The 22,308-nt window shown below is 38.9% G+C and overlaps 1 protein-coding gene across 2 annotated transcripts in view; it reads right to left on the reverse strand.

The window, feature by feature from the left end:
- The window catches only part of CHN1 (chimerin 1), a 90,100-nt gene that overhangs the window by 33,570 nt on the left and 34,222 nt on the right, over positions 1–22,308 (reverse strand). For both annotated transcript variants that reach the window (XM_005415870.3, XM_031059059.1), the window contains one exon: positions 14,227–14,515. In XM_005415870.3, the coding sequence (XP_005415927.2) occupies positions 14,227–14,515 (289 nt within the window). The remainder of the gene's footprint in view (positions 1–14,226; positions 14,516–22,308) is intronic.

Here is a 22,308-nt window from a genome sequence, read left to right on the forward strand (position 1 = left end):
GATAATCTGCTTTCAGTGAATTTTCTTCACTTGTAGAATGCTAATGCCAGGCACAGCCTGTGCTCACATGGTGTGAGCAGAGGGTAGGAATGCTATTAAAAGAAAGGTTCAGCCTGAAAGATGACATCTCAGAAGGTGGGTGGGAAGGACCATCACACAGGCTCAGCCACCAGGGACTTCTCTTGCTGCCATTCCAACACAACCACGTTTACCTGGCTCGTGGACACCTTCAGGCTCCCACAGTGCTCAGGCAGAAAGGAATCCTCAGCCAACAGTGAGCCCTGCTTTCAGTCACCCACAGGGGAGTTGGGTTTAAGTAGTGGTTAAATGATGAAATCTTACTCCTGAGAAAAGTTCTGGTTTTTATAACAAAATTTTCCAAATGGACTGACTTCTAATTAAATCAGACCTTTCCCACCCCCTCCAGTGAAATACTTACGGTAAAATCTAAAGAAATGGCTATTTATATTTTTGATTATTTTATATCTAGAATTTTAAAAGAAGGCTTAAAAAATGTTTAATTGAAAATTTAATTAAACAAATTCAGCCAAAACGTTGGCTTGACTTAAAGTAAGGCTGTTAAATATATAAATAAATAAATACATAAATCCAAAGTTTAAATAATGGAAAAAATGCTGCCTGATATTGCTGCTAGAAATTACTGCATCAAAAGTGAGTTTCTTCAGTGCTGTATTGTACAATACAATTAAAGTGTATTTGCATTATTTGGGAGGACTGTATATTCCCATTGGTGTGCTTACCATGCAGAGCATACTCATAAAAAAGCAGAGAGATCTTAAGGGAAGCCAACAGAAAAGTTTTTCTGTAGCATTACTCCTAAAACCTACTGGTCACTGCAGCTGATTGGGATCTGGGTTTATTTTGTTTCTGGTGGCTGACAGGTTGTAGATTTGCTCCTGGCAGTTACTGATATGGGCCTTTGGAATGACAATTCCAAACTGTGCACCAGCAAAGAGCACCTATGTAACTACTCCTCTCTTTCAGTTACTGCCAAGGCAAAAACAATGAACATTTACTTTTCTGGGGAGTGGCACAAAAGCAAGGCACTTTCCAGTGGTAAATACAACCTATTCTTTTCCAAAGGGGGGGATATATTTTGGTATATAACTATGGATCTAGACATGGCAAAAATAAAATAAAATTTTCTCAGTACCTTCAGGAAGAAGTTCTGCTTTTGATCTGTTCTGGAGGACTTTGCTAATATCAAGTGACTTAGCTTTCAGGGAGGTCAGCAACTGGCCCACCATGTACAGGTAATTCCATGGGTAACTCCATCAGTACAAATCCCACTACAGGGGTGTATGTGGGCATGTGGTAGGGGTGTGCACAGGTAGGGGTGTGATGTTGCAATCAATAATGGTCCTCACTGGGTTTCATAAGCTATAGCTACAAGTTCCTTTATGCAGCTTTAACAGTGATACACATCCTCACAGAGTTGCACTGTGGATGAAGTGCAGTCCTGCCCTCAGCCCAGGACAAGCAGGAGCCACAGCGCTCTTCCCTGCAGATACCAGTGCAAGATGTCGCCATGGCCCCAGCTGCCTGTGTTAAAATAACCCACTGCTCCAGCCCTTTCCCTAAAGACAGAGACCAGCAGCCTGCTTGCAAAAGGCAGGATGTGAGTGCTTGACAAAAGGAGAGCTGCTACCAAGCTGTGTGACACTGAGGCAGGAGATGCCACTCAAACACCATGATCAAAGCTACACAAAAAGCTAAGAAATGAGCTCCTCACTCTGACTGTGGTGACGAAAGAAGCTCTCATGCCTATGAGAACTGACCAGCTCAGCCTCAGAAAGTGTCTCCTTGCTTTGTAGTAGCTCCTTACCACAGTCCCATTCCTCTGCCAGAAAACAAACTGCATTAAAAGGGGGCCAACCCCAACCAGACCTGGAAAAGTACAGAAGGGGACCAAGAACTGGTAGAGGACAAAGTACCAATCTCCCTGCCCCAGGGGCCGGGCAGCATCCCTGTTCCCAGGCAAACCATTCAAGACAATTTGTGAAGAAGAAGAGAAGCATCATTAAACACTGGAATTTGTCTCCAGTAAATCCTCCAGACAAAGACTGTCCTTTACAATTTTGCTTTCTGCCCTTCCCATCTACCCTCCATCCTTCATAGTTTTGGTTTTGGTCCATCCTCTCTTCCTCCTCTCCTGCCAGGAGCCTGGGCCATGGAGGTGGTATGCTAATCAGTGAGTTAAAGCACATGCCTTGGTCAGGTACTCCTCTCCCTGGGCAAGGCAGGAGCAGAGAGACTGGGAGGACTACTCACATAGCTGAAGTTAATTATTGCACTGTGACACATTGCTAAACTGGAGCCAGAGAGATCTGTCTTGCAGCTACAAGGCCTTCAGGAAGAGGAGCTGATGAAACAAGGAGCTCTGCCTAGGGGAGCAACCCTGGTCAGCAACACAGAGACTGTTCCTCAGCAGCTTCTCCATCTTGCTCCCATTGAGTCAGCATTTCCTATTTCAGCTGAGAGCACTGCATTTTCTCCCCTTCCCTTTGTCTGGGATATGTCTCCCTGCTGGTCTGCAGAGAGCTCTGCTGCTGTGACCGAGCCTCCACTGACATTCATTGCAGTGAAGGGTCACTCCAGCAAAAGCTTCTTGATTCATGACATGTCAAGGCAGACTGTACTCCAAAAAGACCTTAAAAATAATTTATAAATGCCATGGGCTCTACAGGATTGATAGCAGTTAAAATGTAATGCAAATTGGCAGCTGCATGAATGCTCCTCTTTTGGCAAATGCTCTTTATTACTGATATACTAAATTAAAGTATTGTAAGAACAAACAGGCTATTAAGACTAATTGTTTGAAACCACAAGGGAATGGGGGTTTTATTCCTCATCTGACCCATACTGTTATAAGGATTTCCTCAAATAAAAGGAAAGATAAAAATAAAAGAGAAGTTTAACCATACCCTTTGATGAGGAAGTAAACGTTACATTTCCTTTATAATATTCATTTAAGAATTTTACAGATAAAATAAACCTATAATCAACCTCTGTTATCTTTTTGTTAGTGAAAATGTATACACTTAGGGATAATGAAAATTGTATAATCCACAAGGTCTTTCTATACATATATTTATTAGGTGTTTTTTAATTTTTTCCTTGTGGAATAGGAGTTTTGGCTACAGATATAACATGGGTAAATGGTATGGAAATTTCTTTTTATGTCTCATCAATATTTTCTTACCTAATATATTATACTTATTTCACATTAGTCTTGACTGGCAGTCTAATGCATCTAATACTAGCCTTCTTTTGTTCTACATGGTAATTCAATTTAGAGTAATTCAATGTATGTTATAATTGAAAACTGCAGCTCATTAATTTCTAAACACTCTTTGTATTTCAGACTACACCTGCTCCTTTGGCACAGCGTCTATTTTGAATCCATCCACTTCTTCCTGAATAAGCTATGTTGCTATGGTACATGTGCTGTCACAGTTTCTTTCTTAATCATACTTTCAGTCCATATACATACTTATTTAGCTTAAATAAGAGTAAGAATGTAAAGTCTCCTAATCCTTCCTGAATTACGATTTGATTTGAACCGATGAGTCAAGGTGAAAACAATGTTTAACCTGAAGGAATACTAGAGTTGTCAAATGGCTCTATGCAACGTGCTCACCAAATTTATGATGTTAAAAACCTGCTTATGGACCACCTCCCTGCAGAAAATTAAACAATGGGGTAACCCCCAGTGCTCCCCAGCACTCCTCAGGGACCCTGATTACCAGTTTTGTAGGTCCATGTGTGTCCATGGGCAAAGCTGCACCAGTGGGTCAGGGTCTGTTCATTTTATACAGTGCAATTAGGCACACTCGAAAAATCAGATGGGCTGATCATCCTTCAAATGAGTCTCATGTGGACTCCCACTCCCTTGCATAAATCTCTATTTAAATCAAGACTGCTTTGAAACCTGCAATGAATGAAACCAGAGTGGAATTGGCAGCAGAATTAGTCTGCTTGCAAAGTCACATTATCAATTATTAACCAATTATCAGTTTATTTCCACCCATAAAGTCTTCTAATCCCTGACCACATTCTCAGAAAAGGCTCATTTCATTTCTGTTGACCAGTGTTCCAATTTTCTCCTCTCTCCTTTTACATATATGGTTCATCTTTCTTATTTATTCCCTCTAAGTTTCCTAATTAACATTTTAAAATGCTTCTGTCAGGAAAAATTTTCCTATAACAGCAGTAAAAATCCCATTTCCCTACAGAAAGCTATGACTGTTAAAAATTCTTGAGACAGGCACTCAAGACATCATCACCTCAAATAGTCAAACACAGCATCTTTGAAACAAATTTAAATAGCCACTTGATTTGAAAATTGAAGGATTTGGAATGATTCAAAATGGGGCTGGCAATGTAACCCCCCACCATAAATCTTGGCTATACAGAATATTTACCTTTCAAGGGAGAAGCACTGGCATGTGGACAGATCATACAAACTCTAGGGGTTTTTATTTTTTCCCCCAGCAAGTCTGTGGTTTCTTTCAACATAATGTTTAGCTGATGTCTATTTGCAGTTGAAATACACTAGTCCCAGGTTCCAGTCTACACCTGCGATTTCAGATGCGTGTGGTCTTTGACCAACAGCTTTTATTTTGAGTACAGGTCACATCAAAGCTAAAATACTAAGTTTGGGGTATATTTGCATTACTTAAATTCTTTGGAAATAAACAAAATGTTAAACCAGCACAACTTCTTCTTTCTTTCTTAGCACGCTTTTCATCTTACCTTACAGGGCAATTTTTCATTTGTACTGCCACCATCAACTAGCACTTTAAAAATGACACTGCTTAGAAGATTTCTAAGGCTGAGGCTGTGTGAATTTTCAACAATAAAAACAGCCCATGAGAATTAACCCATCAGGTCCATAAAAACTGTCCAGGAAGCTCTGAGCATGATCAGCTTACTGAGCAGGGAGTCTGCCTTGAGAAGGAAGGCACGCTGCAGTGTGGCAGAGGTGATGGGAAGCTCCCAGGCGCCAGCTGTGACCAGCACTAGCAAGGATTGGGATGGAGCTGGAGGGAATGAGAGCTGTCACTTAAGAGACTGAGCACTTTGAAATTCTGTGAAACATAACACAGGATACTTTCCGTATTTTTTATGCATTTGCATTAAACATTCTTCTACTCTAATCATCATCCAATTCACAGAAACGCCTGAATGCAAATGTAATTCACTATCATATTAACTTTGGGAAATGGCTTCAAGACTTCTCTAGCAATGTAAAATCATCAGAAATCTTCTACCAATAAACTGTTTGACACATGATATAAAGCACTGAGCTTTTAAAATGTTTCACCATTACATGCAAAATGGAAATTGGGAACAGAGTCTTTTCATATTTTCACAGAATTCCTCCAATCCCCTCTCAAAAAGGGTAAAAGCTGCTTTCCTCTAAGTGCTACTAATCTAATCCACAAATTGGAAAATATGAAAAAAATTATTAAATCACATACACATATGACTAAGGCTTAATAGAAGATATACTCTGTGATACTAGCTCTAAGGTTCCTTAGGCAACTTATTTCTAACTGTTTAAGCTCTAAGAAAATGCAATAATAATCTCCACTACACAGCAATATAATCAAAGTGCATTATAATATGACCTCACTATTATAAACACATCATCCTTTACTTATTCTGGAAATTATATGCAAGTTGAAATTGAGAAATATCAATACTAACATGATGAAGATTAGAGCAACAACTGAGAACCAGAATTTTCAGAGTGGTGATTCTTAACTTACTGAAACATTAGGACTGTAGGAACACTAGATGCCAGAAGCAACACTGTTTCTAACTGCTGATGCCATGCAGAAGAAAGGTTAAATATGGAAAAGTTTAATGTTCTAAAAGTTAATGATCAAAGAAAGTCTTTGCAAAACTGTCAAGAGTTGCTGTCTTTGCTGATGACAAGTGTGACAGGTTTGAAATAATAGGAGCAAGTAGTTTGTTGAGCTTAGTAATAAAACTGCTCTCCTTACTTTGTTCAGTCAGAAAACATTCAGCTAGAGACTAAAATTAAGCATGAGAAGCTTTAGCTGAAAATATATTTTTTCTTGTGAAAGATTAAAAAGAAAGTAACAAGAACCAGAACAGATCAGCTTCTGTGGCATTTACCACAGGAAAAATGTTCTTCTTTTCTTTCAGTCTAATACTTGTTTTAGGCATACCTAACTACTTCTCTTTCTGCTACCACCTCTAAAGCAAGCATTTCACTCACCATGGGTTTTAAGCATTTGGTAACCACTTATGACTGGGCAATTATTAGTGGAGCAGATGTGCCTTCTCTAACTTGGTGGGGGTGACACATCAGACCACCACAGCTCCCCATCCTTTCCATCTCTGTACAGAAGCCATGGTTTTGTACTTGGACTCATGTAAACAGTGACCCATGTAAAGTGCTTTCCCTGCTCCATCTAGACATACACAGAACAAACAGTAAGGAGAGAAAGGAGTTTATCTGAATAAAGAGAGAGATCACTGGGGGAAATCCCTGCTAGTCAGACTCCTAGCACAGGTTTGAACTGGCTACACAGAGCTGCAGAAGGCATAAAATGCAAGATATTTCAGAAATTAGTTCACAACCAGAGGTGCTACTAGCTGCACTGCCCAAGCTTCTCCTTGAGCCTCTCACATTCCACAAATGACCAGACCTGATCCTGCCCAGTTTATGAGATTGGACACAATCATAGCCCAAGGTGATTATCACCAGCTATACAGTGTCACGTTATAAAGTTTAAGTGAGCTAAGAAACCTGTAAATAACAAAATTATCCTTTTATAGGGCTCTTAATTCAACAGTCCAGTCTGTTTCCTGTAGAAGTGATTAGTAATAGAAAATAATTAGGAGATGCCAGATGGGAGGAGGAGTTAAAAAAAAAAGACCCCAAACTCACACAGCTAAGGAATGAGAACAACAAACGAGGGAGCTGCCAGCTAGCAACCCACTGCAGTCCCTACCATCCAGAAAGCCCTTTGCACAAGCAATAAATGAGAACCACACTCGTACTTTAGAAGCTGCTCTGAGAGAGACCCACCTTTCCCTTCTCTGGCCACTGCATGGATTATTCAGTTGTAAGAAGGCATAAAAAGTCAAGGGTAGCTACAGGTTTTTTTTTTTTTAAATAGGGGAAAAGAAGATTGTAATTTACTTATACGTGTCTGTGTGGCTTCCCAGCTGTACCTCTAGGTGGCCTTTTGGGAAGCCTTGAGTCTAAGGCCCCTAGGGAAGGTCAGCAGCAGACTCCTACAGCATGTTAGGACTGAAATCACAACAGCTCTCCATCGCTCATCCAGAGTTGAGCTGGAGCTCTGTGTTTCTATGTCCCAACTACTGAGGTCCTCTAGGGTGGGAAAACTGGTTCTCACCCTGAAGAGTGGCCAAAGAAAGCTATCCTCTTTAGCTCTTCAAGAGCAAAGGGAGAGTCCTCCCTCTCTCCCTGGGTGTCTTCTTGTACTAGCCTATCCCAGCTACAAAACAAAGAAATTTCTGCCAGTACATGTAAGAGAGGCGAGGGCTATACAATACCTTTTGAAGGGCATTAAAAATGTAGCCAGATCCAAACCACCAAGTACAGAAACCCTGAAAAGAACTGAGGTGAGAGCTTCACACTGACTGACCTCACAACACCCAGAAACACAGGAAAAGAGTAACAGTTTATTCACTGCTAATGGTTTCATTTTATCAGTAACAACACAGGCATTATACTTCAGAATTAATTGCACAGCAACTGTACTACTTTACAGCCTTTTTAACAGCTCTGCACACTATTCATCTTACAAAGGCTCAATCGGGCACAGGGCATATGCTGAGGGTAATTACTCTCCACACTTCTGCTGAGGGTCTCATGTGTGAGTCTGAAAGAGTAGCTGCACTCCATTTCACATGGCAGCTGCCTGCCTCAGTATCATTTGACACCAAACTTTCTGAAGACTGTATCTTTGTGTACACATCTCACATGTCAGATCATAAAAGAGCCACACTTTGCTGAAAAAGCAGAAAGTAACTTGAAAGGTCATCTCAGCAAGCAGTGAATAGACTTGTACCCATGACAAAAGGCTGAAGCAGGATGCTGATCCTCAACTGTGTTTACCTTCAGACCACAGGGAACACCTCTACAGGAGTAGCATAGCAACAGGAGGTGCAGTCTCTGCTTGAAATGCAGGCTGACCTGAGGCACAACTCACTGTCTGCAGGCTGTGGAGCCTCATTTGTTCTGACCCTTGTAATACCGCCCAGCAACATGCCACTGGGCTACCAACACAAGCACACAGCTTCTACTTCCAGTTAATCCCCCCCATTATGGGGTAAGCATTACATTCATGTGCTCTGGAGGTGCAGACGCACACAGGCAGGCAGGCAAGGCCTGCAGGCTCACTGGAATCAGCCAGGAGGCCATTTGTAACCTGCAGGAATTAACTGAGCATGGCTGGGCACCAACCAGAGCTGGCACCAACAGAAGAAGAAAGAATTTGTCCTAGGAGAAACAGGAGAATTATGGGACAGTGTTTAACACTGGAGGTCCAGTTACAGATCCTTAAAAAACAAGTTTTGCTTCCTAATTTATCTTTTATAAGCATGAGATACTGATAAGAGTAAACTAGATGTTCCGTGCGTGACCTGGGGTTTAAATTAGCTAAGTGCATGCTTCATTTGGAAGCTCTGAATCTTAAAACAAAATCAGTTTATATGAGCTTTTTTAGTGAATCAATTTTACTGCCATAATGAACACAAATAAGAGTTTGGGCTACTCTTGGTGATTATAAGTAGAAAAAGCATTCTGCAGTTTGGAGAAAAGAATTATCTTTGTGCTGATGACTGTACACTGGGCAACATCTGCACTTAACTCTACTTTCCTGGGTATTGATAAACACAGGGTTAAGTTAAAACCATATATGTTTGCAAAAATGCATCATAACCATTTGCAGTTTTAGTTTGGCCTGTATGTGCCATACATAACACCATACATGACACTGGTTCCCCAGCAACAGAAATGCTAATGCACAGAAAGGAAAGATGAGGAAGACTGAGGCTGGGGCAATCTCTTCTGAGCATGATGCTGCTGATATGCTGGAGCAGCTACCTAAAAAGTAGGCTTGTCTTTCATCCTGCTAAGAACTTTCTTGGAATTGACAAAATTGTCTGTGCTTTGAAGTCTCTGCTGAAAGATGGGCTAAACCCAGAAGAAATAAATAGAAGTTTCTGCCTTCCACAGAGTTATGTTTTATTTATAAATTACATTAAAGTTAGAGAGTGATTGTCACGGACACCCGCGCAGGGACTGGAAAGGAACATTTGTGAGAAAAGAGTTGACAATCTCCTCCAGTTAACCCATGGGATTCTTCAGTGCTCAGTGTCCCGCATCTTTAAATGTACTTTAAGGTAAATATTCATTAGCTGCACTTCTAAAAACATTATTGCTTCATCATTACCCTTGTTACAGCTATGGCTTGTTTAGATGTTGTGGACATTATACAGCCATCTTTGAAGTTAATTCAAGTAAATGGAAATATTTCAAACAACTTCCAGCATCAAGATTGCTTCAGCTCTCAAAGCACACTTTGCTCCCTGATTATTGAGACCAAGTCTTTTTGAGCCCCATCAGTTCCACAACTGGCATTACTGAGCACCAAGCAGTGCTGTTCAAAGCTCTGTGCCTCTATCACAGACCTCAGTAAGGGTGCCTGTATTTCCATGCCAGCTACTGCAACTTCCTCAGCTACAGCCTCTCATGTGCTGTCCCTGAAGATAAAATAAGCCATGGTGAAGGAAAGGTTTAAGCAGGTCTTACTAACAGATTTGACTGAGACCAGAAGTAGAAAAATAGTAATATCATTAATGAAAATAGAAGTGTTAGTTTAAGGCTAAACTAGGAATGTAAGACTGGTCCCTCTGCAAACACCTGAAAGTATCACCCTTGATTTTGTATGTGGAGTCTGTTATGAATTTATTAGAAATGTACACAGATCATACTTAACTTTGTCATCTGTATGATCTTTGGAGGCAGGTATAAAAGCATGTTTCCTACTAAAATGATACAGATTGACATTTTCAGATCCCCTTGCACAGAGTTGCAGAAAATCAGCCTTCTTCACTATAGAGGAAAAAATGGTATTACCAATGAAGGTAATTGAAAACAGGAAAAGAAGATTGTTTTGTTGGGCGACTGCTGCCACAAACCTTCTCTCAATTCTTTCCATCTACAGGAATTGAATGGAATGTAGTACAGTCTAGAAGGAGTCTTTAACTGATTTGCAGCCACTGAGTTTCTTGAAGAAACAGCACATATTACTAAAGTAAACATGAATAGATGTGATTCAGTTGCTATCCTAACATTTACCCCAGGATTTCATTTTGAAAGACAGGATAACTCATAAATAATGATTTCATTTTTTCATAACAAATATTAAATCTTGAATCAATCACTCATACAACTTCTTACACATTATACATATTATAAAGAAATCAAAAACATGTCAAAATGAAAAAAGAATGTTTTGCAAGGCTTTAAAGAAGCACTTTGATATATGTTTCTAGATATTTACTAATTTCTGAGAGCTACCATTTTTATAAGGTGTTTAACTGAATCAAGTGATCTGCTCTAAGGCCATAATTGTCTTTGAGAGTACAGAATGTTCAGAGAGCCATCAGTATTCAAAGCACAGGAGGAATACTAAATCTCATGATACTGGCTATTATTTCCACTTCCACACTAGGTCATATAGATTGAATCCACATGGGAAGCCCTCTTTTAAATCATTCTTAACCCTCTCTTAACATACAGACCATGATGGCCCCACGATTGAGTTCTGAACAATTTGCAGACTGTTTTGGGAACCAGCATCACCCTTTTAGCACAACAGCTAAAATGTCTACTTGGGACATTAGAGCAGGACAAGCACTCTCCTGTTTTCAGTCTCTCCTCCTCCAGTTATGTCTTGACTAATTAGTAATTCCCTCATAGGTTTGGAAAAGCATTAAATCATTAACCAGGAATTTAAACTTTTAATGCACACTTGTACATGGTATGCAGTTATATTCTTTCTCATTATCAGTGAAGCACATGCTGTGTAGTGGATTGTATTTTCCATCAAAAATTGCATCTTAAATCACGCCACAATATGGTCTCTTGCACAACTCAGGAGTATTGCAATTTCTGCCTTACAATCCTTATCTAATGATTGCATAAGTTTTGACTTTTCATCTCTTTCAGTCTTTAAATCTTTCCCCTTTACTAGGGCTCCTTTTTAAAATATTGCAAATGAAAAGTGTCGCCCAACACATACTGAATCCTTCTACCATACATTAATTACAAAAAGAGCAGGGAACAAATCAAGTATTCCAAGTGCCTGCTGGGAGGCATCTAACACAAAATGCAACATTTCCTGCTACTGCCCCACACCAAACTGAAGACTGGGTGAGTGCCCTTTAATATTTCATTCTCAAGCTTGGGGTGTATTCTCTAGCTGCCCAGTTTCCATGGCAGAAAGTGAGACTCCATTCCCACCAGCTGTTCCACAGGCTCTGACTGTTTTTGTGTCTCTTCTTTCCTTCTGAAGGACTTATATTCCACACACCACCCACACATCACTGGGCAACAGTCACAGGCACAAATTTAGATTTCTATCTGAACAGCCTCAGAGCCTGCAAATCCGGGAACATATTTTGGCTCAGGATGATCAGATGATCACGTTAAAGACCCAGACTTCTTTCTGTCTTTACAGAGGAAGAAGCACACTGTGCATTACAAAACTGATAAACATGCATTAATTGCCAGATGCTGTATACACACTGAGGAAATTTTCATCCTCACCATGGGGCTAATGGGCACACAGATCTTGCTGCTTGGGTCATAAAACAATGGGTTTTTTTGCTGTTGAACTCTGAACAATTTTGTTTGGTTCATTGCAATTCAATGATATTCTCTTCATATTGGACAACAGGAATCAAGCCCTGCCACCAAAAAGAAAGAAAAACTACTTGACCTATTTATAAACAGCTGCTTGTTCCAAATGCTGAGGTTGCTGGTGGGATCAGGTGCTGGTCATGTGGCTGAATGCCTTACTCTGATTTGCTGGGTGAAGTGACATGCAGGAAAATCTGTGCTATCTTCCCACCAAAACTCTGAGAGTTGCAAAGACAGCCAAGATGTCACCTCTGTGCCACTCCACAGTGAGAAAGACCACACTGTACTGTCCCCATGCAGCCACAGATAGCAATCCCAACAGGACAATCACTCAAAAAGTAAATTGAAATCTCCAATTTAACTGTCCTGTGATGTCTGTGTGCCTCAGTGTGCTCACATCAATAGAGTTCCAAGAAAAAATAAAGAAGAGTATTAAAACCTGGCCTTCAGGACTGAAAACACCACTGCTGTTGAACTGTTTTGTGGCTGAAGCCCCTTTAGTCACTTCTAAATTCCAGATTAAGGGAGTGGGATGCTGAGATTACGTCTAATCTGTTTAAAGGTTTTTCACATAAAATTTCAATCCTTGAGAAATATTCAATAGTCCTTGAGTTATTTAATGAAAAATGTTTCAAAACAGATGGTGAGTGACATAACACAATGTAATCCATGGAAAAACAGCATTCTTCAACACTAATCACTGATATCTCTCAATTATGAACACTGTTTCATCAACCTAAAAAATGTAACAGAACAGAGTTCTGCTGTCACTTGAAAGTTTCTAAATGCAGGAAAAGTTAATTTTACCAAAGAAACCCAAAGTGGTAACTTCCAGAAGACTTAGAGAAGATTTTTACCCAGGCTTTGCATTATAATAAACTGTCTATGATAATATGCACAAAAATCCTTTTGAAACAGCACGCTGGAAGCAGTGGCTGTCAGGAACTCTAAGTGATAACTCACCCCTCTACTACTGCTACCTAACAGGCGAGAAATTGGATATTAAATGTGGTCAGCTAGCTTCAATATCCCAGCAGTATTTCTTTTGTCAAAATGATCTGATAACAGTGAAGATTCATACTTTAAGCTAAGTTGGGTGCTTCATCTCCTAGCAAATTCAGTGCAGAATGACAGATTCTGCTGAAGGAGGATTTGAAGGACCAAAGCTATGAGCCTCTCTCTCTGTGGACTCAGTATGGAGCTTAGTTTCACTGTAATAGCCATGTATGTTGGAAATTGTCAGTCAGACCTTTCCTCCACATCCACAAAAACTAAAATCACACATTTCTGATTGGAGAGACAAAAGATCCCAACTAAGGTTAGCATTTCTTCTAGGCACTATAAGCATATTAGATAGGCCTAATGTATATCATCCTGAAGTTTGTGACATAGGGAAACATATCAGACTGTTATACATGCATTAACAACTACAGGTGTGTAAAAATAACTTTTAAAAAATACCTTCATTTGTCAGATTTTCAATACACAAAGTATTTCATTTAACACAATGGAATTTACATTATGGTTTCCTTTTATGTTTAGTCTCTGAAACACAAATAAAATTTCAGGCAGCTGCTTTGTCTGCACAGTACATTCCCAACCTCCCTCAATATTTTTATGTTCACTGGTTCTAAGATTTCTTCCTTCTTCGTTTTTCTTTTATAATCCAGGATGCAATTACTTCTCAGCTGATACTGCAACTCTCTGAAGAGAGCAATCCCTCTTTGTAAGTCTGGCTGAGGCCAAAAATAGCTCTGTCAGCTTCTGACAGGCTGAACTTAGCCAAGTGAAATGTTTTAACATTTTATCAACTTAATGAACAGTCTTATTTATAATGTGGACAACTTTACTGTCATTATATGCAGACTGCTGAATAGGTTATGGAAGGCATTTGTTTGGGGAAATCTGAATATATTAAGAAATAAAATGCAATTGTCTTATATACTGTAAACAATTTTAAGATTAAATATTCTTTGCCCATTTGAAATAAAGGACTGGCTTAATGGTAACATCCGTAACTATAAAAAAACCTGAAGAATCACAATGACAAATAACTAACCTCCAAATCATGAAAATTTGCAATATGCAAAAATTACCATTACAAAATTCTAGAACCAGTTGAAATATTACTGTTAATGTAACACTGGAAATAACTATGTAGACTAAATAGCTGCAGAGACCTTTAGTACTTATAGTAGAGGGGAAAGGTTAAAAGTACAAAACAAAAAGTCTAAGAGAAAAAAAAAAAGCGTGGGTTAACAATTGCTTACCCTCTTTTCTGCTACCTCATCCTCTCCTGTAGACTCTTTGCCATCATGTTCATCTCTCAGGGTTGGCATATGCTTTTTGTGTGCTGGCTCTCTGTTTAAGGTTGTATATCCTATGTGTTCATAAATTGGATTAATTGTCATCTTGGAAATGTATTCAGCTGCCTTCGTTTCAATATAAAGAGTAATCAATCCATCTGTCACCAGGTCATGGATGGACTCAAAACGTTTCTCCCCAACAAAGTGTTTTCCATCGTAGTAGAGTCTGAAGTTTCTGGTTTGACTTCCAAATCTGCCTCAATGAAATGGGAAAGTTGTTTGTTTTTAAAGAACAGTAAGCAGAATAAATAAGAGTAAGCAAGCCTTTGCAAACAATTAAAAACACTTTATCACTTAAAGTTGTGACTGTGCTCTGCATCTGTCCAGCCGATCTGGGGAGCTACTACTTAGCACAGATAGGAAGGAGAGATCAACAACAACTGCAGAGAGATAGCCAAAACAGTGCTGTCCCAGAAGGAGCTGTTTGTTCTGGTATTCTTTTAGCCTTTCCATTATCTATGGAAAAACTGAAAAATTACTTCACACTCCTTATGGCTTTTTTTAGTGCTTTGCTACTTTATCACTGCAGTCAATTGCCTTGGCTCTGATATGAGGAGCTCTCATAACAGAGCCCTCTATTAGAGCCGATCAATCCGCAGCTCTGATGCTGTCTCAGACCTCTGCTCCCCTGCTTGCTGCAGGAAGAGGCCATTCAAGGTTCAGCTGAGCTCCAGTGCCAACAATTACACTGAAGCAGAACTGCTGCCAGAACCCGAGCAGCACAGGACAAAATGGCACAAGGGCAAGCATTCTTTATTCCTGGCCAAAGGCCCAGGACTAACTCTTCAAGCTTTGTACAAAAGTCCTTCTGTGTTCTGCTTGTTCAGTCCCAAGCTTCAGGCAAATCTTTGTAATATACAGGATACATAATACGAAAGTTATCCAACACCAGCCATTCCGCATCAGGATGGAACAGCATTTTGATACAGGCTCTTAGCAACAATAAGAATGCTCAATTTACCTGAACAGCAGCATATTTTTAAAAACTGCATGTAGAATCTGCAACCGTTTTCTGCCTCAAAGCAGTCTAAACATGTGAAAACACACTAGTGTTTGCACTTGGCAACATTTCCTGTGGGGAAGATGGAGGCAAGAGGCTGCTTTCACAGCTCACTCCAGTGCTGTTCCGTGGTCAGACAGCAGCGAGGGTACTGGCCCCTTTATGAGGTCAGATGTGCCAAATAAGTTTTAAGAACTAAATTTGAAAGGATGGATCAGTTTCACTTTACAAACAAATGCTTCATGGGAGATGTTAAGGAACACAGTAAATAATGATACTTTGCTGAAGTGGCTCCTCTGCTCAGTGGGAGCTCACCAAACAGGGGAAAGCATAATTTTAGACCTTGCCTCAGGTGAAATATTACATTCTTGCAAATATGTACAAAAATTACACAGTTCTGGAATCTGTATTTTTTTCTCTGTTCTACATCAAAATGCCAAACCTTCCCATCACCCTATCAATAGTTCTGACAGGGACTGCACCTTCAGACATTGCTATTTCTGCAAAACACTCAAATGTAAATGGAATCTGCATCCTGCTCAGTAAGGGAAGGGGTGTAGGAACGACGTGGGCATTTTCCTGCAGATTACCTGGTACTTCCATGCATATTTTTATGCCATACAAACTAAAAGGTCATTGAATCAAACATGAGAAATTACAAAATGACAGAAAGAAATACGTTTTAACCCAATGCTAATTTCATCACGGGATGCAGTTCTGAGTGAATACAAGTCATACAGAGAGCAGAAAGATAATGTCCTAAATTATAGCAGGAGGGGCAGATGTATTCAAATTTACTCTTCAGGACACCTTTATACTCTACACAGTGTATGGCAAACAAGCTTTGACCACAAGACATCCTCTTTATGCACCCTTGACTGTCAGAGATGTCCACATGAGCCAAGAGTGCTCAGCACTTTGCAGTGCCAAAGTGAGCAACCTTCACTGTCATCTGCTCAGGTCAGTGGAAATAATGCACACTGAGCACATACAAGCACCTCGATGGCTCTCACTTCATCAGGAGAACCAAATAATTTTGAAGGTGAAGAATGATGGGCCTTAAATGACATATACATTAGAATTACTTATATTAAGAGATGCAGGTGAACTGCTGCTCTCATCAGTAACATCTGCTCTGACTACTTAAACCAGAGTTTCAAGCAAGCTGGAGGTCACTTATTGCTCTTAGTTTTCTGGAAGTATTACACTAATTTTATCAAGACAGGACAAGGCACAGAAAATCATCACAAGGCCTAATACTAAGTACACCCAGTGTTTTGATTTTAGCAACATCCCTCAAAATCTAAAACCAGTCTTTTCTGGTTCTGAAGTCCTGTTCTGAAGAACAAGATGACCAAATGCAGAAAAGAGACAGAACTTCTTACAAGATTAGTTGTCTTTCCCACAGGGTCAGAAGGAGCACCCTCCTAACCCAGGTGTGTTTTACTGAGCAGCCCCTATCCTGTAGATCTGTTCAGACTGCTGCACATGGAGTGTGTCATTGAGAGATACTATAAGGAAAAGGTTTCCAAGAGATGAATGGTTTGCCTTTATCTAATTTCCCATTTGTTCCAAATCGATTTTTTTTCCTTTATTCTTTTCTAATTGGATATGTTGTGGAGAAAGGTACTGGTTTTCAAATAGAATCCTACTAGTAATAAGGCAATAAACTCCCAAAATCTCCACAAATCAATGAAATACTAGTCTTTTACAAAGACTAGGCAATAAACTCACAAAATCTCCACAAATGAATGAAATACTAGTCTTTTACAAAGACTGTACTGTCAATAATGTGTCTCAGAATACTGTTTTATTTCTTTCAAATTAATTTAAATTTTCCCTGACCACTATTTTTATTAAATTACAATATTAAAAAAGCATACATGTTCAATTGAAAAGTATTAATAAAGACTTAATCTTCAATCTTACTTAAAGCTATTACTTAAATTTTTCCACTAGCAAGACTATTTCCTTATGTTTACTTTCTGTAACATTCCTGCAGTCTAGTTAATTATACATCACCGTGGCAACTAAGTAGAGCCAAGATTTGATATTTCAACTTCCTGATGCTCTCCTCCTAAAGGCAAGTACTAGTACCAGCTGTTTTTTGTTTAATAAGTAGAAAGTGGGACACAGATAAAGTATGTTCTCTTTTGGTTTATACAGGGGAACATCAGATGCTTTTCCAAGAAAAAGAATTAGACCTCTGACATGTCAAACAGTCTCATTGTGTCCACTGTGCATTTGTTTGCAAGCACCAGGACTACAGATAAAAGACTTTTTTTATTCCAGGGTTTTTTTTATTCCAAAAGCAATCGCTGTCTAGTTTCTTTGGTTGCCAGTGGGGCAGAGTAGATAACGTGGGAAAACATATTAAACAGTAGAGCAAATGTGGCTGGTAATAAAGGATAATAAAGGACTGAGGAGCTGAATTAGGTAGCATGCCATGAGAGACAGGCCTCAGAATCAGCCACCTACCTGCATGCAGCATTCAGTACAGAAACAAAAGGAAGAAGGGAAGGATTGAGAGCACAGATACACTCTCTTACCATCTCAGAGGATGAATTTTACAGTCCACATACAGAATTGTACAGTAGCTATTCACCAGTTTCACAAGCTATTTTATGATGAGAAGATTTTCTAGATAGAGGCATTGTTTAGAGTGCATAGCTGCAATCAAATGACAAATTAATAGCCCTCAGGACTACTCATGTCCTCCTTCATTTCAAGCAACTTCATACACTGAACTGGGAAAATTTAAGACTGAGCCTAAAGGTCACTTGGACTTAATCTTCCCTTGGAGAAAGAGTCTTAATGTGCTTTGCAGCCAGAAGGCAGAAGTCTTTCTCAAAATTAGGTGCCAGAATTTCAGTTCTATTTTCTGAAAACTCTGAACCAACACTTATGACTAGACTCTTGACACTCCATAAAAAGCCACAGGAATATAAGGAATCTTGCCATCACAAATGTCTCTTAATCATGCTGTGTTCTTGGGTAAAAACAAATTACTCCATAGATCCCCTTTTGGCCCACTTCCTTGTCAAAGAAAGACAAGCCTTGCATGCAGCCAAAACCTCTTCCACACAATTATCCCTGAAGGTCTCCAGCTCCTGAAAGAAGCTATTTTTTTTTTAAATATTCATTGGCAACAACATTTCTGATGATGGCCAGGGAACTGCAAAACTTGCCAACTTCTCAGAATACCTGCCTGAAAAATAACATAGTTTTCAAAACCTGAGCAGTGTTTTACAAGAATCCCTTCTTTGCAAACAGTGAGATTCACCATCCTGCTCTCTAAATAGTTTTTCCTCAAAGCTGCCTTCCTTAACAATAAACAAGCATAATAACATAAAATGAAATAGTTCCTGCATACACAACATGCATTGTTAGAATTCTTGGGGCTACTAACAGTTCATCAATGAAGATTAATAGCCTTTTTACTATTATATTCTGTTTTTCTAGAATAAATTTCTTCTTTCAACCAAGTGCAGCAATAAATGGGGCAGATGTCAATTTATTACTGAAATGGTTAGAGTTCATTTATCTCAAGATACAAAAGAAAAAAATTAGCTTGGTTCTCCTTCTAGCACCTATCAAATCAGGAAGAACCATACTCAACTGAGCTTCACGAAGTATAAAGGAGGGAGAAGGAAAAGGAAAACTGGGCCAGATAATACTTATTGGTATCAGTTCTTTTGGTGTTTGAATAATTAATAAATATTTAGATGAAAACAATTATGACATTAAACAACAATGTAAGGTTATTGTGTGTTATCTTGAAAACATGTCTATAAAACACCCACAGTATCTACAGCTGATGAAGTACAGGAATAAAGGTGTCCAAATACAAAAATTTCTAAATATGAATTCCAAAAATAAACAAAACAAGAGACCAATCAAAAGGGCTAACTTGCAGATAGATTTCTACTTAGCATTTTCTAAAAGCAGTAGAAAAAAAGAGGCATTCCAGTAGAACTTGCAGAAGACAGAAAAGATATATATGCTTTGACAGGAGAGGGGAGCATAATGTACTTGCATACACAATTCGATTAGCAACTGATTGCATTACAATTTGATTTTTTAAACTATTATTTCAACTCCAACAGAGCCCAGAAGCTTTAAACCAGGCAGACATTATGCAGCCTAAAACCAGCAAAGTGCAACACAGATTCCTGCTCTGGAGCTGTGACTGGGGGTAGACTGTGAGATGGGATGCAACTTTCAGTCTGTCTAGGCCATTTTTAAGATATCCTACCTAGACTTTTGTACTGAACAAGAACATGAGACAATAGAGAAAACATCTTTTCTAATGGAGAAATGAGGCCTGCAAAACTTCATGGCCTAAAGCCAAATCATATATGAAACCAAGAAGTGAGCCCAGAGCTCCTGAGCTCCACCACAGTCCTCAGCACAAGCCCAGTGCCTCTGCTGGCCAGCAGACCACAGCAGGAGCTGCAGCCAGGGTGAAGGACATGGCATAAATGAACATGAGCTGTGCACACTGAGCACAGGCATCTCTTGGACAAGCTCTCCCAAAAAAGTTCACAGCACGCTGAAGCAGAGAGTATTCCTCTGAGAAGTGCTGAACTTCACACCAGCAGGAGAAAGACTGCAGTAAACTGAATTGCTAAAGATAAATTAGGCACTCTAGCCAAAAGAAAACAGAGCTGACAACAACAACAGATGGGAAGAGGAGGGAAGGAGAACAGGAACACAGCAAGAAGACATGAACCATAAGGAAAAAGCATTCTAGTCTGTGGGAGGACCTAGGTAGCCAGTTAATTACTCATTAAGGTTAGTAGCTATTTATTATTATTCTAAATACTTAAGTGAAGCCATTTCAGTAGTGCCCAGGTGCACTTACATAAGGCAGATGATAAGCAAACACCTCAGGCGTTTACTGATAGCTGAACCTTACATGTTATTGACAAACTAACAGAGTCAATTATTTAGTGTGAAATTTTATGCAGGAAAAGAAACTTTTTACATGGAACATCATTTAGATAGAGGGCTGATTGTTTTACTGAAAGCAGAAAAGCAAGCTCCAGAATTTATTACCACCTCTTCCCCTGTTGCTTTTTTTTCATCTAGCAACCAAGGAATATTGTATGAATATTTTAGAAAGGATTCTAGAAACTGAATTCAACCCTTGCTACGGCCAATCACTTCATTTGCAAATCAGGTAAAAAAAATACACAGAAAGATATGCAAAGTTGAGTCTTTAAAATGGTCTTTAGAATTTTTCCCTAACAACTAGCATGATGTCAGAATAGTGTTACCATGGTAAAGTGAAGAGATGCAGTTAGCTACTGCTTTGCTGGGCTCCTTCTGACTACTTACAGATCAGCTGTAGATGCTGGATAAACTATGATCAGATTTTGATACATTCATAATTCAAAAAACATAATTCAGCTATTACCATGTAGAAAGTAGTTAAAACAATTCTTTCCCCAACAGCTCTCCCCTGCCCCAGTATGTACAACAAGGCTTTTCAGCAGAATGCAGATCAACAGTGCTAATCTCTGAATTCAAGAAGCCTTTTGCAGATGTTGAATTCTACATGTGTAAGTAATCCCACAGCAGTCCACACGTGTTCTGGAACAGCACTACACACCTGTCCCAAAAGAGCCCACTGAAAATAAACAGCATTCAGCTACCAAAGCAGTCATCCTCTGAAACTTAAAAGGTTCATGTGCAGCATTATGCCCTAATAGCCTACCAATTAGGTCTCCTTTTAAAATGCCCATGGCTAGTTTCTTTAAAAAATTGAGAATGTGTATGAATTTGCACAATACACGTTGACTAAAATAAAGATTACTAATTTTTGATGTTCATTTCACCTGAAGAATTCTTTCCTGATGCTACATAATCTTCAATGTGCCCAAACCTCCAAACATAAAGAAAACATGACTCATAATCATGGCTCACATTATTACCTTTTTTTTAAAAAAAAAAAAATCATGCTGCAGAATCTTATTTCAATTCATTCTCAGTATCACAACAATAGAATTTGCAGGAAGGGAAACCATGGTAACCAATTAAATGTGCTACAGCAGCTATCTGCTCAAAAGAACATGCAGTACCATCACACTTCAACGCCTACCACTAGTACACTCTCTACCCATTTCCTCTTTATCCTCATCCTAATTATTAAACAAGCTCTCCACAACAGAGGGCTACATTGCAAACCATGTCTATTGTTACTGCCATTTGCTATAGGTCTTAACATTAAGCAATATACTAATCTTTTGCCAAATGTAAAAGCAGATCTAATGGCTCCAGAAGTGAATTAGGAATTTTCATTCTTTTAAATCTGCTTGGAACATTGAATTAACATTACAATGTATTTTATGTCTTTTTATTCTAACAGAGACTTGATGATATGTATAGACATAGATATATATCTATGATCGTTTTCTCATGTCAGTAATTTTTTTAAACCTCAAGATTGCAAAATATTTTCATTGGCATTCTCTGATTGATTAATTAATTAGTAAAGATTGGTGAATGCATCCATGATTAAGTACAGGCATTAAATATAGTAGGGGGCTGATTTGCTGCTCTCAGTTGTGTTTATGCTTCATTCTCCTTTATATGGTATCTGAGCTGACACAATTTTACAGGCCTTCTTAAGCTCTGAACATCAATTTTATTTGAAAGACAGCTCTATTTAGTCAAACTTCTACACTTAAAAAACATTTAAATTATAATTTTCTTTTTCTTTAAGAACATACTTCTATCTCTCTTACAAATTCTGAGAAAACTATTTTCTGAAAAAAACCACCATCTTTTGTTTCAAATTTATATTTAAAAGGTAGTCTGCCTTTAAAAAAGTCATGATGCAAATTAATTGCACAATAATGGATGAAAGTAGGCAAAAATAGCTCATCATAAGACGATCAAAATGCAGCTTGTTATATAAGTGAAAAGCAGATTTTATAGTAACTCAACAGTAGCTTTAAAAATGAAAAGCGTTTTTTTGGTAA

This window comes from Geospiza fortis, unplaced genomic scaffold (assembly GCF_000277835.1).
Source record: "Geospiza fortis unplaced genomic scaffold, GeoFor_1.0 scaffold112, whole genome shotgun sequence".
Lineage (NCBI taxonomy): Eukaryota > Metazoa > Chordata > Aves > Passeriformes > Thraupidae > Geospiza > Geospiza fortis.